Source organism: Melospiza georgiana, chromosome 3, assembly GCF_028018845.1.
Source record: "Melospiza georgiana isolate bMelGeo1 chromosome 3, bMelGeo1.pri, whole genome shotgun sequence".
Lineage (NCBI taxonomy): Eukaryota > Metazoa > Chordata > Aves > Passeriformes > Passerellidae > Melospiza > Melospiza georgiana.
In genome coordinates, this window is record NC_080432.1 from 5,795,549 (window position 1) to 5,814,136 (window position 18,588).

At 40.8% G+C, this 18,588-nt stretch overlaps 1 protein-coding gene across 1 annotated transcript in view; it reads right to left on the reverse strand.

Annotated features, from left to right (window-relative positions):
- CLIC5 (chloride intracellular channel 5) overlaps positions 1-18,588 on the reverse strand; it is a 68,629-nt gene that overhangs the window by 21,702 nt on the left and 28,339 nt on the right. The window contains exons 2-4 of the mRNA XM_058020903.1: positions 1,929-2,038; positions 1,464-1,589; positions 1-107 (exon numbers count right to left, since the gene is read on the reverse strand). Of these exons, the coding sequence (XP_057876886.1) occupies positions 1-107; positions 1,464-1,589; positions 1,929-2,038 (343 nt within the window). The remainder of the gene's footprint in view (positions 108-1,463; positions 1,590-1,928; positions 2,039-18,588) is intronic.

The following is an 18,588-nucleotide window of genomic DNA, read 5'->3' on the forward strand; positions in this document are numbered from 1 at the left end:
CAGCATTATCCTGCTGCTTGGTGTTTTTGATGTATGCAGAAAATTTGGAAAAGATATCGATTCCAGCAGTGTTTGATTCCCGGTGCTTAGCAGCCAGCTTGGGGTACCTGAACAGGCAAAAGCAGTAGGGAGAGCAACACCTTGTTACCAACATCACAGCCATGGCCACAAACATAATTTACAAGAAGAGAGAAAAACCTCCTGTGTGAAGAACTGTAATTAGCACTCATTATCTCAAAACAACAGCTTGGCAAGACCCTCTTAACCCTACCTGCTATCTGTCTGTGGAGGCAGGCATGTGGGGATTTACACAGGGATGGTGTCAATACAAAGGTAATTGCACTCATGCTTTATGTAGCCACAATCCAAAATCAGGCTTAAATCAGAAGGAAACACAAATTTCCAGAAAGGTGCAGGGGAGTTTGGCAGCCAGATCTCTCCATTATGAATGGCAGCCATGTCTAATCCTCTACTCTGAAAATGTACTCCAGGATGGAATAGCAAAGGGTGTCAGGATTAACCAGGTGAAAGAACATAAATGTTCCAGTCTCTGCATTGCTTTTTACAGATATTTGGTGAAAAGGAATATATTGATTTGAAAGATAAACACAAACTAATGACTCCTACTGACTTCTTGGTAGGAGCAGCATGTAGAAAATGGTCTTGGAGCAGCGTGTAGAAAATTTAAATGCCTGATCTCTTGCCTCAGGACTGGCCTATAGCTGCTGATTCACTTGGAGGTAAAATGCTCCATAAGGAACCAAGCCAAATTTGATGGATTCATAGATTCTAAGTTCCAACTCACAAGCCAACTATTTATTTTTTCCATTATCCTTGTATTAGGTCCAAAATGTTTGACTTAGTAAGCCATATCTGGTAAATCTAAACCTTTCATTGGTACCTTTTTCATACCGAAAAAATCTGGGCCTTATTCCTAACCTGAATTAATTTAGTTATAACTTCCAGTTATGGGCTCTTGTCATTTCTTGACTAGAATAATGGGCACTTTTCTGCCTCCCGAGCCTCTCATCCTCTGTAATCAGTTCCCTTTCCAACCTTCCTAACACACCATACAGCTCAGAAACCTCTAGTTTTTCACTGTAAAATGCTTTCCCTGGCACAGATATTTTGTGTGGCAATTCTCAGCATCTCTTCCAAGTTATTTTTAGCTTTGCAAAATGTGGCCACCAGACCCCTACAATTTTTTTCTAGTACTGGTCTCCTTAATTCTGCATACAAGGGCATCCTGAAATGTGTACAGAGAAAACATTCTGCAGTTATTAGTCACATAAGTAACCTTCACACATGGAAGTCATCTCACTGAAGCCAGCGAGTTTCATAAATAAATATTACTCCTGTAAGTAAAGGTTGTAGGAAGGAGTGCTTTTTAGGAACTCTTCTTAGGACATCTTTCATTCCTAGGAAATGGAATATTGACTGAAAAAAATATCCAAAGGTCTCACTTTGGAGGTGCAAGAATCTCTTCCAAGAATTCCTCAATCTTGTTAACATCTGTCTTGACTTCCCCATTAAATGTCAGGAAAGGTGGGTGGGTCCCAGGAGCCAGATTGTGCAGGTCAGCTGGCTTTCTGCAAGCAGAGAAAAAGTTGAGAAATCACTAATCTTTATGGTCGGGTAGTTGCACAGGTATTTATAGCTCCTACAAAATCAGTCTGCCTTTTTTTTTCCCTCTCCAGTAATTTGTGGTTGGAAGACTTTGAAACTACCCCAAGCACCCTGTTTAATATAAAAACATTCCACAAGTGAGAAAAAAATAAAAACAACAGCCAAACCTGAATCCCAACTATTTTGTTGTGCACCACAGGCTCTCTCGGCCAGATAAAAATTTGATTTAACTTGGAGGAGTCTTTCTATAGTGCAAACACTGGGCCATACACCTATTTTCAATTAAACAGAACAATTTTTACCTTTTCAGATCAACAGTGGTGACATTGAACACAACTCCTTTGAGCCACAGGATCATGAAGAGACGCTGGGAGAATGGGCAGTTCCCAATGCTTTCTCCATCTATACCAGCCTGGGAGGGGGAAAGGAAAAATCGATTTCAGATTTGTTACTCATTTACCTCCCTCAAGACGGAAAATTGGATGGTGAAAGAAAAATGAGCATTTTAAAAATAACCAGTAGTGCTTGTTACTTAATACAGTTCATCATCAACACAAGAATGGAGTTATTGCAGGATTCAGCCTTTGTCAGGAGCTCAAGGATGCAACAATGCAACATGGAACCTCTCCTGAGGACATCCCTAAGGAGATGCGTCCCTTGCTGATGGCAAGCAACATCCAGGGTGTCCTTTCAACTAATCTCATTTCTACAGGACTGCCTGTCTCATGGACAGGATGAACACACTCAGGACCTGATTTCTGCTTTATTTAAGCCTGTAGGCTGCAGTTTATATCAGTTCAATATCTGCTTCACTGTTTTACTATCTAAAACATGTACCTGAATGTTAAACCCAAAAACTCTGGACATTGACTCATTCTTGTTCACATCAACAACTGCCTCGGATGCAAACATTCAGGTTCCGACAGAAATCTCCATCTGAATCCTTCTGAGGTTCAAGGCAGGCTTCAGCCACCACAGTCAGTCTGTTCCTATCTCTAGTATCTAATGAATTGCCTACAAACCACTCCACAACAACACAAAACTGCTAGTGTTAGCACTGAGGAGCAGCCTATTTTTTCCTCTAAAAGTTTATGGTCCTTAGCCATGCAAATTCTAACTTTGAGCCATGGAGGGATACAAATAACAGCAGCTGAACTGAGCCAAAGCTGTGGCCAAGGACAACATCCTTCTACAATAATCATGCTTGTGGCCAAAGCTTTCAGGACGATAATTGTTTTGATAGATTTCCATTTTAATTTGTGGTACCATTGTGTTTAAAAGATTCTTATAATCCTGGTGAAGCAACCAACCTTCCGTTGTTGACCCACATGGATTGCATCACTGTATTTTAAGCACAGTGTGTGTCTGAAAATGGCTGATGAAAGAGCTAAGCAGATAAATGCCCTTTTCCTTTGGAGACAATATTACTTATTATAATTATTACATTACTTTGTTGGCTGTCATAAATTTTCTTTATTAATATTCAAGCTGTGAGGTAGCATTTCTCTGTCTTAAAGAATGAACCCCTCTAATTATTGCAGCTCTGTGAAACATCCCCAGCACAACTAGAAACATTTTCAGATATGTCCAGCTGGTACAAATTCAGGCCTTGCCTGTGAAATGTTCAGCCAAAAGATTTTCTTGTGAACATCAAGAGTCTTTCTCATGTCTTGAATGCAGCTTTTGACAGTTCTGGGTTTAAAAACAAATTCCACATTTCCTGTCACCAAACTATGGGGAGAGTGTGAATTCAAGGCTTGGAGACAACCTGACATGAAGTTCAGAGCTGTGTAAAGAGATTTGATCTGGATTCAGATTCAGTTTCAAGCACTCAGACTCTAGAGGTACTTGAATATAGAGAGAAACGGTCTGGCTGCAATTTTACTTGAAATTATGGATCTGCAATATGTCTGGCACATGGCATATGCAAGGATCAACAAACAATGTGGGTGAAAGAGTGGTAAAGCATGAGGATGAGTAAGAAGGGATGCATCTCCCATCCACCTGAGGTGTGAGTAGTCCGGTTTTGCAAAATGTCATGGATTTAATCATTAGCGCTGTTCTGCAAATTTCATGGCAACAGCAACAACGTCACCATGGGAATACCAGGGACCACCATAGTGCATGCCACAATTACTGCAAAGTCACATTTTGGATTTGGATTGGACATGATTTGGATTTTGGTTGTTCAACCTTTGCCAGGAGCTTTTGACTCCTTACCCTTCCTGAAAGGAGGCAAATGCTATGGGAGAAAACAGCAATATGACACCAAACTTCCCCTTGATTTTTCCACCATCTTAGTCATAAATCACAATTTCATCTTTTTCAGAAAAAGATGAACATTCCCTGCTCTCTCCATTTGTTTATTCTCATGCAAAGATTAAGGATTATCCAGACTTGTATCTTATATGTACTCTGTCTTCAATGGAATGGTGAAAAACCATCTCCAGACCAGAGGACTAAAGAAGGGACAAAGCAGCTGAATCACACAATCATAGAATCGGCTGAATCACAGAATCTGCTGAGTTGGAAGGGACCCACAAGGATCACTGAGTCCAACTCTTAGCAAAGGACATCCCCAAGAGTTACACCACGTGCCTGGAAGAATGATAATGACAAGGGAGAAACAGAAGTGATGGGTTGTGTGGGGCTAAGGGATGTAGAAGTCATAGGGAAAATGAGGAAGATGTGAAATTTGGAAAAAATAAGATTGATTTGGTGATCAAAAATAAAATTAATTGTGTAGGTCAAATGAGGCTTCCAACAGCCCCAATGGTCAAAATTCCTTCTCAACACTTCCAAAGCAATGGGAAACATTTATTGCCAGAGACACATTGGGAATAGGCAGAGGAAATTCCAAAAACAAAAGATAAACTATAGAAAAAGTACAGTATGATCTCTTCAAAGCTCTGGGATCTGGAAGCCAGGCTCATGATTTGGGTGGAGACTGACTCATGGGTTTTGATCTCATGTGACTGGCATAACTGAAAATGCTACCACAAATCACAAGGCCAGCTGGTGACAGAGGAGGGAACAGAATCAAAATCTCCCCAGCAACACAATTTATCTGTTATATTCAGCTCTTTTTCTGTGGAAATTATAGGCAAGGCACTCTTGGTTTTGTGAATCCTTTCTCATTGCCTCTAACAGTAGTCAGTAATTCAACGTTCAGCACTCAGAAAGAGCAAAACCTTAGTAGGTAACAACTTCAAAGGCTTATCAGAGTGTTTTGAGATCCCTTGTGAAGTCTATTAACTATCAGGAGGAGATGAGAAAGAAAACTTGCCAGGCTTAGTCATTCTGAGCTTCAAAGAAAAAAAGCTTTCTTAAAGCACCCCAGTAGTGCCTAAATAAAAACCTGTTACATATTTGTCCAAGGGTAAGAGCTCAGAAAGGCAGGAATTAAATAATGCCTTCATCAAGATCAAGAACTCAAGCAGTGGATGGAAAGAAAGGAACATATAATTGACAAGCTGGGAGAACCACTATTAATCCCTGCTGTTTTTCACAAAAGCTTTCTCATGCAGCTTCCCTGAAACACAGTAAAAGTGTTGAAGCACTTATAAAACAGAGCAAGTTGGTGACATATGCACCCTCCCTGCCAGTAATATTGGATATTTCTGATACAATGATTGCAACTAAGGACAGCCTGACAATTCTGAATAAAAGACTTCGGCTAGGGACAGATTTGAGGCTTTGTGGGCACTAGGATAAAGGAGACAGAGTTGTTAAAGTACACTCCCGACTGAAAAGAGCCTCACCTGAAAAGGCAAATTCCCATAGTGACCATATAAAAGTATGAAAAAGTACAATAGATTTGAGGATTTGCTGGGTGAGACTCTTTGGCCAAGCACTACTCACCCCACTGAAGTTTAACTGAGGTGCCAAAGGGAAGGTCTCCTGTGTGAGCAAGGCCAAGATGCACATCTGAAAGATGAATCTGCCCACCTTTCACTTTGACTGAATCCACTGAGTGCCTTAGTTTTAGGTGGGATGAATGTGGACCCCAGCAACAGAAAAGCCTGGAGTTTGTGGAGACAGAATTTCTGGAGTCTTACATTTCTCCATCTTGGAAACAGCACTTTCTGCTCCCATGGCTTCCCACAAACATAATTTCATTAGTTTACCTACCCAAAATGTATGCTTTTCTACTTAGTCTCCAGCTGTTTCAGTCCTTCACACTAAGCAATGCAAGGTCCTGCCCTGGAACTCAGTCCAATCCCATCAGGAACAGCCTCCTGTCAGACCAGCTGCTTCCCTCCATCTGAGCAATGGCAAGAATGAACAACATGTTCTCCTTTATTAATTATAAGGTGCTCCCCCTTAAACAGTTCAGCTATTTTTAGTGAATTAATTAAACATTAAAAACATTTGTGTGCGTGCGTGGGGGCTGCATGAACTCATTATCAATTAACAAAATTTAGGTGGTTTAAGGAGGGACAAAAAATAGTCTCAGTGATTTTATGAACTTGTGTCAAGTATTTTTTGTGAAGTCATGGCAGTATCAAAAGCCTTCAACCACTGCACAGCACAGCTGAACAATGTGAACAAGGAGCTCTTCTCAAGTTCAAGCTAATGCTTTGCTATAAATGAAATAACTGGAATAAATTTCCTCACATATTCCAAAAAATACACCAACTGGTATATGCAATACACACAGACAACTATATATTATTTTAACTAACCTTAATGGAGGAAAAAAAGACAAGTTGCAGGTTTTTCCCCAAAATACAGAATTTCAAAGAAATACACCATCATTAATAATGACTAAGCATCTAGCTTAAAAATGGCAGCACTGGAAAGAACTGCATATGGCAAAGCACTGTGGTTTTTCCAGGCAAGAAATGTATTTGGGTTTATCTATCCTCCTTCTTTCATTTTTCACTGCATTGAGGTCACTCTGCACGTGGTCCAGAGGTATGTTAGACTGTGGGGTAAAGCAAGGAGATATTTTTGATTGATTTTTTTTTAAAGGATTTTAACAAGCTAACAAAAACAAGCAGGCTAATTCACCTAAATGTTTCCCAGTAAAGATTAAGGAGGGATTTGATTTCATCATCCCTACAATCAAACTCAAGGCTCACATTACACATGGTTACATCCTCTCTCTTTTAAAACTGGGAAAGCTCTTGCCTTTTGACACTTACTCTCCTTACGCCCAGAGCCCAAATGGGAAGTGAAAATCCTATTGGAAACGCAAAGCTGGCCAGGAAATATCCTATTTATTGTGCAATTAAGGAGAAAAAAAATCTGTCTTAGTAATTATACCACACACACAATAGCACAAATCTCCATTGTAGGGGAAAAAACATGGGTTGCAACATGAGATCAGACATGCCAAGGTATTGCTTTAGTAAGGGTTATTTTTTTTTCCATTTTCTTGTCCTTTTTTTCCTTCCCAGCTTCTCATCCAAATGCCAAAGCCAGTGAGCTTTCTGGAGTGCCACCAACCAAGAGGCAAGCTAAGAACTGCACATTCATAGAGCAGCACTGGTAGGTCTTAGGTAAGAAGTAAATCTTGTCTCAGAAGCACAGTGTATCACAGGACACTCTTGTTGACTGTGGCTCTGATTCAGGAAAGCATTTAAGCATGTGCTGAAATACATCCCAATTCAGAGGAAGTATATGCTTGACTTTAAGCATGTTCTTAAGTCCTGTTGATTTCAATAGAACTTAAGCACATACTTAAGTACTTTCCTGAACAGGGGCCTATAAAAACAAGAATAAATTTTCTCTGCAGCATTTCAACTTCATTGGACTTTTCCTGAGATTTCGTTTTGCTAGGAGAAGCTGTGGGCAGCAGCCTTCTAAAGGAGGGCAAGATAGAGCAGGAACATGTCCCTAAGCACACACACATGGAAATGGACCATGTGCACATATGTCAAACAAAAACAGAGCCTTGCCTGAAGGGCTGTCAGGGCAGTAAGAAAACAAAAAGGAAGTGGTGAGACTCTTTAGCCAGCTCCCCAAAAGCCAGCCAAGATGCTGTCCAAGCTTGGCATTACACACAGGCGTATATTTCAGATGCAAATAAGCTCAACTGCTCTGTGCTGCTGGCCAGTTTGAGGGGAGCTGCTTCTCACACTGGGTTCCAAGCAGCTGAGCAGGGCTGAGCATCTCCAAGGAGCTGCCACTGCTCTCTCAGATCTCTGCAGCTTTGGAAGAGATGCATTTGTACTCTTGAGGCATTCAGGACTTTCAGGAGATGGAATTGCAGGTCAGGGACCCCATGGGCATCATGCAGTTAGGACAAGACAAATACTATCTATAGGTTTGGTAAATCATGATTTTTCAACTTTTTATTTCCACATGAGAGGCAGCATGGGCAGGAAGTGATCAGTCCTATAGGTTGGCTTCTTCCAGAGAATCCTTTCATGATGGTTTAGGATATTCACAGTTGAAGATCAGATTCATCTGCCACATCAGCTGAGGTCCTGCTAGCAGAGCAGCTGCATGCACAGGCATCAACCTGCACAAATAGGTCCCAGTTGTCTCAAGGGCTTTGTTGGAGCCACTGGCCACTGTATTTGCTCTTGCATGAAATATTTTTTGCTCTGAAATAAAGCTTGTGATGTCTGAGAACTTCAATCAGTCGTGTGCAGTTTAGATTTAGAAAACTACAGACTAGACATGGGTGAATGGTCTGATCACATGGAAAGGATTCCATGTTATTCCACCACCTCTTCTGCTTTCTTCTAAAGCTCCATGACTTGACAAATATCAGTAGAGTAGAAGAGCATAGACTAGTCTGACCCCCTAGAACATGATATTATTTTCATTTCATTTTGTATTTGTGGATCTGTTACTCAGCTTTGCATGCAGTCAACACAATGAGAATTTAATATCAGATAATCAGAAGTAGTGGGAACTATAACAAAACTTCCTACACCAAATATATATATATATATATATATGCATAAAGTTTGGTACCAATTTTTTTTTCCAAGAGACCATATTGCAGCCTGCTCTGCTGTGAGGAACTTCTGAACACCATGACTGACTTTCAGAGGGTGATGTGTAAAGGAAAAGCCCCCAGAAGAGTGAGAGTCATTAAGTAACACCAGCAGTACTGTAGAAAGAAATCCCATAGAGCATGTATTTATATTCTTTTAATGTCAGCAAAGTACAAGCTAAAGGATGGGTGCTAAATGCAGGCTGACATTTTCAGAGTGGCTAACAGTTTTAGATCTTGTGAGACAATTTGAAGGCAGCTGACTTCTCACAAGTCTCAACTCTCTGCACTTGGCAAATCATGCCACAAGCAACCCAAAATGAAAAGCTGATTTTAAAAGCCTCAGTAAGAGGGAAGTATCACTGACTGTGAGTTTCTTGAGCAACTACACAAAAAAATCAGTGTTCAAAAACAAAATCTCCATTGGATGAATATTCTTTGAGGAGCTCACTTGGAATTTGACAAATACCTGATGGAGATGCATGAAAGCTGTGGCCATATCACCTTGGGGAATACACTTGGAGTTGTGGTCTTTGGACAGCCCCCAAGGACAGGAAAGGTGCTGGGACCACCCAAAGCTGGGAGGTCACAACATGCAGGACTCTCAGGGCTCCTGGCTGCCCAGCAGCCCACCCAGCAGCCAAAATTTCCTTCTAAAATTCCTATTGCAGTTTCCCTCCTCACAGAAACCCCACCACAGCCTCTGTTCAGTAATGCTGTGAATGTTTTAAAATGGGCTTTTTAGACTTAGCGCAATTTAGAGCAAAATCTCGAAATTCTTCATAACCAAAAATTGCCATTCTTGTCATAGCAGATTGTACACAAAGTTCCTGTGTCTCAGAACATAGTGGACTGAAAGTACAAGTGTTTCATTCTTGGTTTGATGGACAAACAATAATCATCCTTTACACTTCTTCCTGAGCCTTTTCCAACTTAATAAAGCAACTGTGCTCCCATCACTCACAAGGATCCTGGCACAGAATCCTGGGTACCCACATCAGCCAGTGGATGCAACCTCAGGAAACAGCTCTTAAAAGCTTTGCTTTTTGGGGACCCATCAATAATTCACTGTGAGTGAGGCATCACAGGAACAAGAAAATAACTCAATAAATGTCAGCTGTATAAGTTTAACATATAGAAAGATACCGGAAAAAATGAGTAACAGTAACTCACAAATGAATGTGGAAATCTAAAGTTGATAAGAAAAGACAATATGGACCTACCAGGAACAAACAACATGAATTAACCCAAGTACATTTTGTTCTCTGCCAGGTTTCCCAGCACTTTGGGTAAGAAAGAAGAAGCATGAACCTAGAGCTGACCTCTGTAAGGTTTATGACAGCAAATCCAGACCATATTTTCATTAACAAAATAGGAAAACAAGACCTGTATGAAACCTCTGCAAAGCGCTTGTACAAGTAGTTGAAAAAATACTTATGGAGCAGCAATAATGAAGTTTTCTGTTAGCACATAAACACATAACAAATAGAGGTGCCATAAAGGTCTGTGACAAGATGAGTCATATTTAATGTTTCCATTAGCAAAATGGAGGAAGGAACAGACAGAACTTTACAAAATTTCCTGGCAACAACAATCACAGAGAGGTTACTGGGATTTCCCAGGAGAGGAGTAGACTCAAAGTGATGCTAAGAAGTTGGAACAAAGTGCCTGAAATCACTTAAATGAAATTCAGCAAAATAAACTTCAAGGTGTAAGATGTCAGAAAAACAAAATGTGATGTACAAAATGCAGGATGGGGAATAGCTGGTGAGGGAAAAGTGAAGGAGGTTTTACGTAAATCACAATGTGAATCATCTCTCTGTGCCTCTACAGGAAATGGCAACAAGTTAATGAGGTGTACACATGTTGCTCTACTACAACAAAACAGTCTCCTCAAGCATGCATAAGACTGCTTCATGATGATCCATTGTAGTTCATGCCCACAGAGGATGGGATTAAGTATTTTGCTCAATTTGCAACACCAAAGATTTAGGAGGGGAAAAAACTAGTGTAATTATAGGACTAATGAAACACAAAGCAGGATTTCTAATGAGATTGTGTAATCTGCATCTAGTGGAGGCTTTGAAGAAAACCAAAAGAAGCTGGTAAAACTGGTCTTGATTTATTTCATCCTGCTGCAGAGCAAAGAGAGGGCATAGAATGTTTTAAAAATCCTTTTTAACAGTATATATTAGTGACTCTGACAGTAAAGCTGCTCCTGCTGCTGGATGCTTGGTGGCACAGACTTTTGCCTCCCTCTGACCTGCACAGGATGAAGTCTGGCCCCAGTGAAATCAATGACAATTTTGCCCACGACTTTGACAGTACCAGAATTTCACTCAGAGGTTTCACGGCCAGAGGGAACAATTATCATAATCTTTCCTGACCTTTTGCATCATACAAACATAGATTTTGCTCAGCCTGTCGCCAGCATTTTGTGGCTGAACTATAACGTATGTCTTGGAAGGGTTTTTGGGAGAGGCACAGGCCTCACATAGAGTGGTAGTAAAATCCCCTCTAGCGTTGCCTGTTTGCATTGCAGGGAGCAGCTCCTGCTCCCAAGGAAGCCAACATCCCTTTTCTGGGGTTTTCCAAAAGGTACCTAACCTGTCACATCAGTTATACATGCAATCTTTTTCTTATCTATCAGTTGCATTTATGCACGTGGATTCAAGAACTGGAAGGAACTTTAGTGATAGGATCTGGGGATTCAGGACACAGCAGTATTTAGAAAATTCTCACAATTTTAGTAAAATTCAAGAAAGATGCTGAAGCATCAGCTACTGTTGGTTGCTTTGGATACAATGGTGTATCTCACAGGAAGAAGTAAGGGCTTTGAACAAGAAAGTCACAAATCCCTTTTATTAAGATAAATAAACTTAGAATCATAGTGGTTTGGGTTGGAAGGGATGTTAAAGATCATCTATTCCCAACCCCCTGCCATGGGCAGGGACACCTTCCCCCATCCCAGCTTGCTCCAAGTCCCACCCACCCTGGCCTTGGGACACTTCCAGGGATGGGGCAGCCACAGCTTCTCTGAGCACCCTGTGCCAGGGCCTCACCACCCTCACTGGGAAGAATTTCTTCCTTATATCCAATCCAAACCTGCTCTCTTTCAGTTTGATGCCATTTCCCCTTGTCCTGTTACTCCAGACTCTTGTAAATATTTTCTCTCCATCTTTCCCGTTGGCTCCCTTCACACACTGGAAGGATCCTGTCCTGCAAGATTTTGATACCAGTGCCTGTTCAGCTCCGCATATCCATAATGCAGCTCCTTCATTTTGGAAGCTCAAGCCTGCAGGATCTTGTTGGGGTTTTTGCCTTTAGGTGCCACTCCATTGATGGGTTATATCCTAATGGAGCCGGTGGTGGATGCTCCATCCCTGGAAACGTTCAAGGTCAGGCTGGACAAGGCTCTCAGCAAACTGAGCGAGTTAAAGATGTTCCTGATTACTGGAGGAGAATCAAACTAGATGACCTTTAAAATGTCCCTTCCAACTCATAAAATTCTATGATTCAGTGATAATGTACCTTATCTAATTCCCTAACAGTCAGTACTCACACTAAATATTCCCACTACATTTTCCACTGACTTCAGTGAAAGCAGAGTCATACTTTGGATTCACCAGTTTCTTCCTAATAAATGATTAAAACCACAATTGCTCTGAAGAAAGAATTTGTGAATAACTCTCATCTAGCTATTCACAAAGCACCAATTTTAATACTTTCAGATATTGATGATTCTATATCCTGAGAGATAATTAGATACCAAAAAAAATCATTTCCCCTTGGGGAAGCTGCTGAAAATAAAATGAGAGATCAGTGCCAAAAGGTGTCATAGGCAATGCAAATTCTAGCCAAATTATTCCTGTTTCTAGTGGAGATCAGGTGCAAATCAGGTGTTTCTCCACAACAGGATCTGTGCAGAGCTCCCATTACAGTACCAGAATCCTCCATGCATTTTTTCTTGTAAGAATTAAATCTGGCACATCTGGAATTTGGATGTCTGTTAAAAATCTCTGAGCCAGGGGTAGTAATCTGGCCACCCAGCATATTCTGCAAATGTTGGTGAATAGCAGCCAAATTTCCATGCCTCTAAGCAGCATATCAGACTAACAAATAATAACAGCAGCCAGGTGCTGAAAGTCAATGCTGAACCTGAAATAAGATCCAGGGCTGAATTATTTATTGAAATTCCATGACTTTATTTGCAGTCTTAGGAAAGAGAGTCACTTGCAGGCACTGCAAATAAAGGTCTGGATGCTGGGTGTTGATGATAAGGGCATTTACCATACCAGCTGATCCCATAAAGTGTCCTGGGGGGTCTTGTTTTGTACCTTATTAACATCATAAAAATACTGAATGGGTTAAAAGAGCAATTGGCCATCCACAGGAGATGTCCCAGAGTGGGCAGGACCAGACCTTCCTCTCTCCTTTTGCATCTCCAAAGTTCACAGCCCTGCAGAGGGCAGGGGGAAGCTCCATCCTGAGATGTGATGGGTGTTTCTGACTTCCCCTGAAAGCACATCAAACTGTGCTGCCAAGGACCAGCAAACCACAGAACCAAAGCAGGCTTTGGTTTGATGTTTGCACCACGTGTGACTTCCAAGCACAGCCCACAATCACTCCAATAAACTAATTGTCAATACAATATTACTGGTATTTGGGCCAAACCTTAATGCCCTAAGAATAAAAATGCCTTATAAATACTATTCTGCTTTCCAGCTACTCACAGAGAAATAATTACAGAGTTCAGTATTGAGGGGATTTTTTTTTTACTTTTCATATTTTGTTCCTTACTGTATTTGTTTATCTGATCATCTACACAGACATGCAGTCATATTTAGCCATTAGAGGGGTGTTGGACTACAAGGCAGTCTTTTCTGATGCCATTCCACCTGAATATTTCCTTAAACAAGAAACAGAGAGCAAGTTCTGAGTTTGTAAGTAGAAATACCTGCAGTGAAAGCAAGAGTCTAAGATATACACACAAACAGCAAGTAAACGTTCCTTGGGATCCACCTAAAAGCAAAACAATGTGTGTGTTCAGTATCAAATGATGGAGAAAAGAAACAGTGGTGCTTTCCAAAAGCTACTGAGAAATTCTGAATAAGTGTGTGTATTAGTAAAAGTAGAATTTACAAATACTTTTTTGCACAATGGGCTTCTGAATTTAATGCATGATAAATATTGTAAAAAGAAAAGAATAGATCAAAGAGAGAAGTCTGGAACACATTTCTTGTTTGCTCAGTATCCCAGTGCAGGATGATTTCTTAAATTCCTTTATCTGTAATGTTTGAGCCAGTTTGAAATGCTTTAAATAGAAACAGTTTTGATAATTTTCTCAAAACAAATTTTTATCTGATGCTGAGAGTGAATTTCCTCTGATTTCATTTTATCCTGTTATACAGCATGAAAAACAAAACCAAAGCTTAATTAAGTTTAATTCAATGCTATTCATCAAAATAATCAACTGCACTTTCCTAAGCACCTCATCCCCTCTTACTGTCTGTCCTTTTCTTTCTGGGATCCTTGATGATGCTGTTAATTCCAAATATAATCTTTTTTTTTTATTCTTATCACTCCCAAGTTCCCCATGCTGCAAGTGGAGCACCCTCCAAAAGGCCCAGCAGTGACTCCAGCGTGGCTGAACAGCAGAACTCTTCTCTAGCCCGTTCTTTCCTCCCACAGCTTCCTCAGAAGCAATCAGTAGCCTTCCTCCCAAAATGTCTCTTGCTTGCACTCTTCCCCCCACAAGAAAATAATCACCTTGGTGATTTTATTTCATTTTATGCCCCTCACCTTTCAGCCCTATTCCCCACTCCCTGGCTTCACCCCTGATTTGGTGACAGCAGCCAAGGATCTGTCCCCAGCTCCCATCCCTTCCTCTGGCTCTCCACTCTGCTTCTCTGCCATTGGTACCCAGCTGCTTTATTCAAATCAAACAAATCCTTTTTGATATGGTGGAAATGGAGTGTGACACAAGGGCCATGCTCTCTAAATCTCCTCATCCATTTATTGTTAAGTTCACAAGAAGGTGCCACCTTCTCTGGAGACAATCCAGGTTAATCAGGTAATTGAGAAACCAGGATTTGGCAAGAGAATTTCTGAACATTTTCTATACATTTGTGTACAGCTGGGCCTAATTCCCTCAAATACCTGAATAAGATCTGAAAAATAAGCTATTTTTTTAAATCTTTACTCACAATTTTCTCTAAAATGGAGACTTTTTTCCCCCTATTATTGTAAAATGTCAAGCACACATGGGTGGTCTTCAAAAAATAACAAGTAAGAGAAATCCTATAATTTCACACTTCCAATGCAGAGCTAAACATCTGTTAGTACAAAATCTCTTTTTCTGGCAGAATGGCACAAGGTGATTAGTACTAATGCTGCACTCACTTTCAAAGATCCTGCATATGGCTTAAAATAAATGTTAAATAAATATTCAAATAATTTTAGTAAGTTAAAAATTATTAATCCTTGGTGCCCAGAGTGAAAGAGACGTCATGGGACTAATTATAACTTTATAAAGATTATAATATTTATATAACTTCATAAAAGTATATATAGCTTTCTATAAAAGTTACATAACTTCTTCATGGCTCCCATCTTGGCCACATCCTTCCCCAGCTCTTCAAGGCTGGACTTGAGGAGCTGTCTACAGTCAGCATTTCTAAGATATATTATTATTGTTGAATCATCTGTTTTGAGATAAACTCTGAATCACGAGGGCATCGAGCAGAGACTCTGCTCAGCCAGAGAACGAGGTGTTCCCACCAGCACAGGTCACAGGGCTGCTGGTGCCAAGGATGGGCAGGGGATGCTTCCCACTCTGAAACAAGGCTTCCCACATCCATGTTCACCTGCCTTTAGTAGAGACTGAATAGCAGGAAGACTCATGGAGTGTTTAGAGAAAGATGTAATGGAAGATTTGTAAGTATGGAATTGAAGCATGTAATTGAAGTTCACATTTGTGCACTCTGAGGAGCTCCTTGTGGCTCTGTCTTGGACCAAGCTGAGTACAGAATGTTTAATGCAGAGGAAACATCATTTTTGAACCTCAAAGCAAGACCCAGTCCTAGGACTGCATCTAGAGCTAAACTGTGAGACTCAGAGATATTGCTATAAAAAAGAAAACAAAAACAAAAATTCAAATTTAGCACATCTCGGTACAAGAAGGGACAAAATAGAATTCCTCGCCAAACTGCATGGGTGAGTTAACACTCAGAATGAAAAGTTAATTAAAATGAACCAAATTCTAATGGAAGACTGAAAATAGACTTAATAGTTAAGGGCATTGCTGCACTGAATCCTCTTGGCATGTCTGGGCATTGGAAAGAACTAAGCACAGAAAAACAACTAAAACTGTCATTCTAAGAGAACCTAGAACCTGCAAGAATATTCCATGATTCAACCCCTCTTCATTCAGGAAGAGCTTTTTAAAAAAATACTACAAATAAAATAAACAAGCAAAACAGGTCTCCAGTTGCACACTGAATCAGCAGCAATGGCTCATCACAAAACACAGGGCAGTGAAAGAAAATAATTTCCCCCCATGATATGCGTTTGCATCTGTTTGAAGTTGCCCGTTCAGCAGCTAAAAGCAAAAGGAAAGCAGGAACACAACGTGCCTGTTGACCCACACAAATTGAGGCACAATCTAGAAAAACACCAGCAACAATAGCAATGATCCATCAGGGCTGGTTTCTCTGATTTCCACTTCTTTGGGACAATACACAGGTACAGGCACGCACCAGCAGGCAGAACAACAATAGCTACATGCCCTGGATGTCAAGGTTCAGGGTGTTTATTTGGGTGTTAAAATGTCATGAAGAGGACAAGCTTGGCAATCCATACAGAGCCAGCCATTCAGATACCAGCCCAACCTGAAAATTAATTCAGTATTTTGTCAGGAGTTAATCCACAATGATTGGGTAGCCTTTACAGTCACTCATCTGTGTAAAGGGAAAAGAGGGGAAATTTTACCTGGACATGCTCCTGGACTACACAGATATGAAAATGGATGTTGGGAGTGAACACAGGGAATGAAGCCAAGGCACAGGGCTGTGGCATGACTTAGGCAATGACAGACAGAAAGGGCATTCCACTCTTCTATCTCCCAGTTTAGTTCTTCCTCATCTCATCTTCAAGGTCTGACCTGTACTGGTACAGCAATCATCAGCTCAGCCTTTGGAGGCCCTTCCAAAGTCTGGCATAACCAGGTTTGATAAGCACATAAGATAAGCAATTCCATATTTAACCAGCACTTGAATTAATCATATTCCATTATCACACCCAGGACACGTAAGCAGCCTCTCAGCATCATTTCTGTCAGACTAGCCTCAACCAAATTTGTGCTGCCATTCAGAGACACAGAAAGCAAAGATTCTTTCTGTGCCTCAACCAAGCCCTGTTCTGTTTTGTCAAGACCCGCTCCATAGCAATGCCCTGCTAGTTTCCAGATTTTCTGATGTGTTTATTCCTTTCTTGTCCCTTGCTATGTGTGCTTCATTACAGCATATCTAGTCTTAGTCTGAACCAGAGGCAGACAGGGCATGGCTTCTTTGGTGGCTCATTCCAACAGGTAATCACCTTTACAATTACTATTAAGCCTACTCCTACTCTGACATTACATTTGACCTTAACTATTAATGTGTTGCACAGAGAAGTTGTGAATTCCCCATCCCTGGAAGGGATCGAGGCCAGGTTGGATGGGGCTTGGAGCAACCTGGCCTAGTGGAAGGTGTCCCTGCCCATGGCAGAGGGATGAGAAACAGACAGTCTGTACGCCCATTCCAACTCAAACCATTCTGTGATTCTCTGTCTTGTTACACCTCTTACCATTGTACTAAAAATACCCCACAGATACATTTAATATTGCAGTCAAGTGATGCTTGCTCTTTTAATTAAAGGAGAAAGGCTGCCTTCAGGATGGCAATCTTAAGCAATATTTAACCTTAAAATTATTCTTCTCGACTTCTTTTCCAATGTCCTACCACACATAAACTCTGTGTTATTTAAAATACCCAGTCAAAAGATAATCTCAACCTTGACCCCTCCCTACTAACAGCAGTGGTAAAAAGAGAAAGTAAAAATGCATAGCTGTGATTAGTATGATTTGTGTGTTTGTTATTGGGCTATTCACTGTGAGTTACTGAGCCTGAATCAGCCATGCTAAGTGCTGAACAAAACCCAAAGGACACAAGAGCTATTGCCTAAAGGACAGAGCACAGGACCAAGGTGAAGTTCCTGCTGGCCCTCCTTGCCCAAGGTCATGGCTCCTCAGCTTCTGCACCTGTAAAGTACTGGCCAGTACTGCACAATGCTTTGGAAATGCTATAAAAAGGCATCTGGGTTTATTTTTTACCTCAGGCAATGGGTTTTGCAAAGAGAGTCATGCACAGAGGTGGCTGCCAAAGCACAGAGCAGCCTTCACAGCCTCCTTTGCAGAACTGGGATCTAAGGATGCTTAATTGCTATCAACATCTAGGAATTTTGGAGAATTGCTAGTATCACCCTGTGTTTTGCTGCCAAGAATTAAAAAACCAAACGCTCATAAAAAAATTAATCCATCTTCTGAACATTTAAAACTACTCAGAAACAGTCTTTTCTCAATTGAGACAGTTGTTGAACTCAGCTGTCAGATTTCTGAGATGGAGAACACAAGGATCAGCTCCTCATACTTTGAACTCACTGTAGGCCTGCAGCAGCACAGTCACTTTGGAGGTGATGAGCCCTTCTCCAAGAAGTAGAGCATTACATTTATGTCCTTACCAGCAGCAGAAGTTATAAAAAATATTATGTCTCCTTTGGCATCTTCTTGGTTAAACGAAACAGAAAATAAAGCCACACCTAAATCGAGCAAATTTCCTCTGTGCATAAATCCCATTCCCAGAATCATGAACAGGTTTTAACACCTGAGATATTGGTGAACAGTGACCTGAGTCAGATGTTTTTCTTAGACCAGAAGGAAAAAAAAATGGCCAGAGAAGTTGTGGATGCTTCAT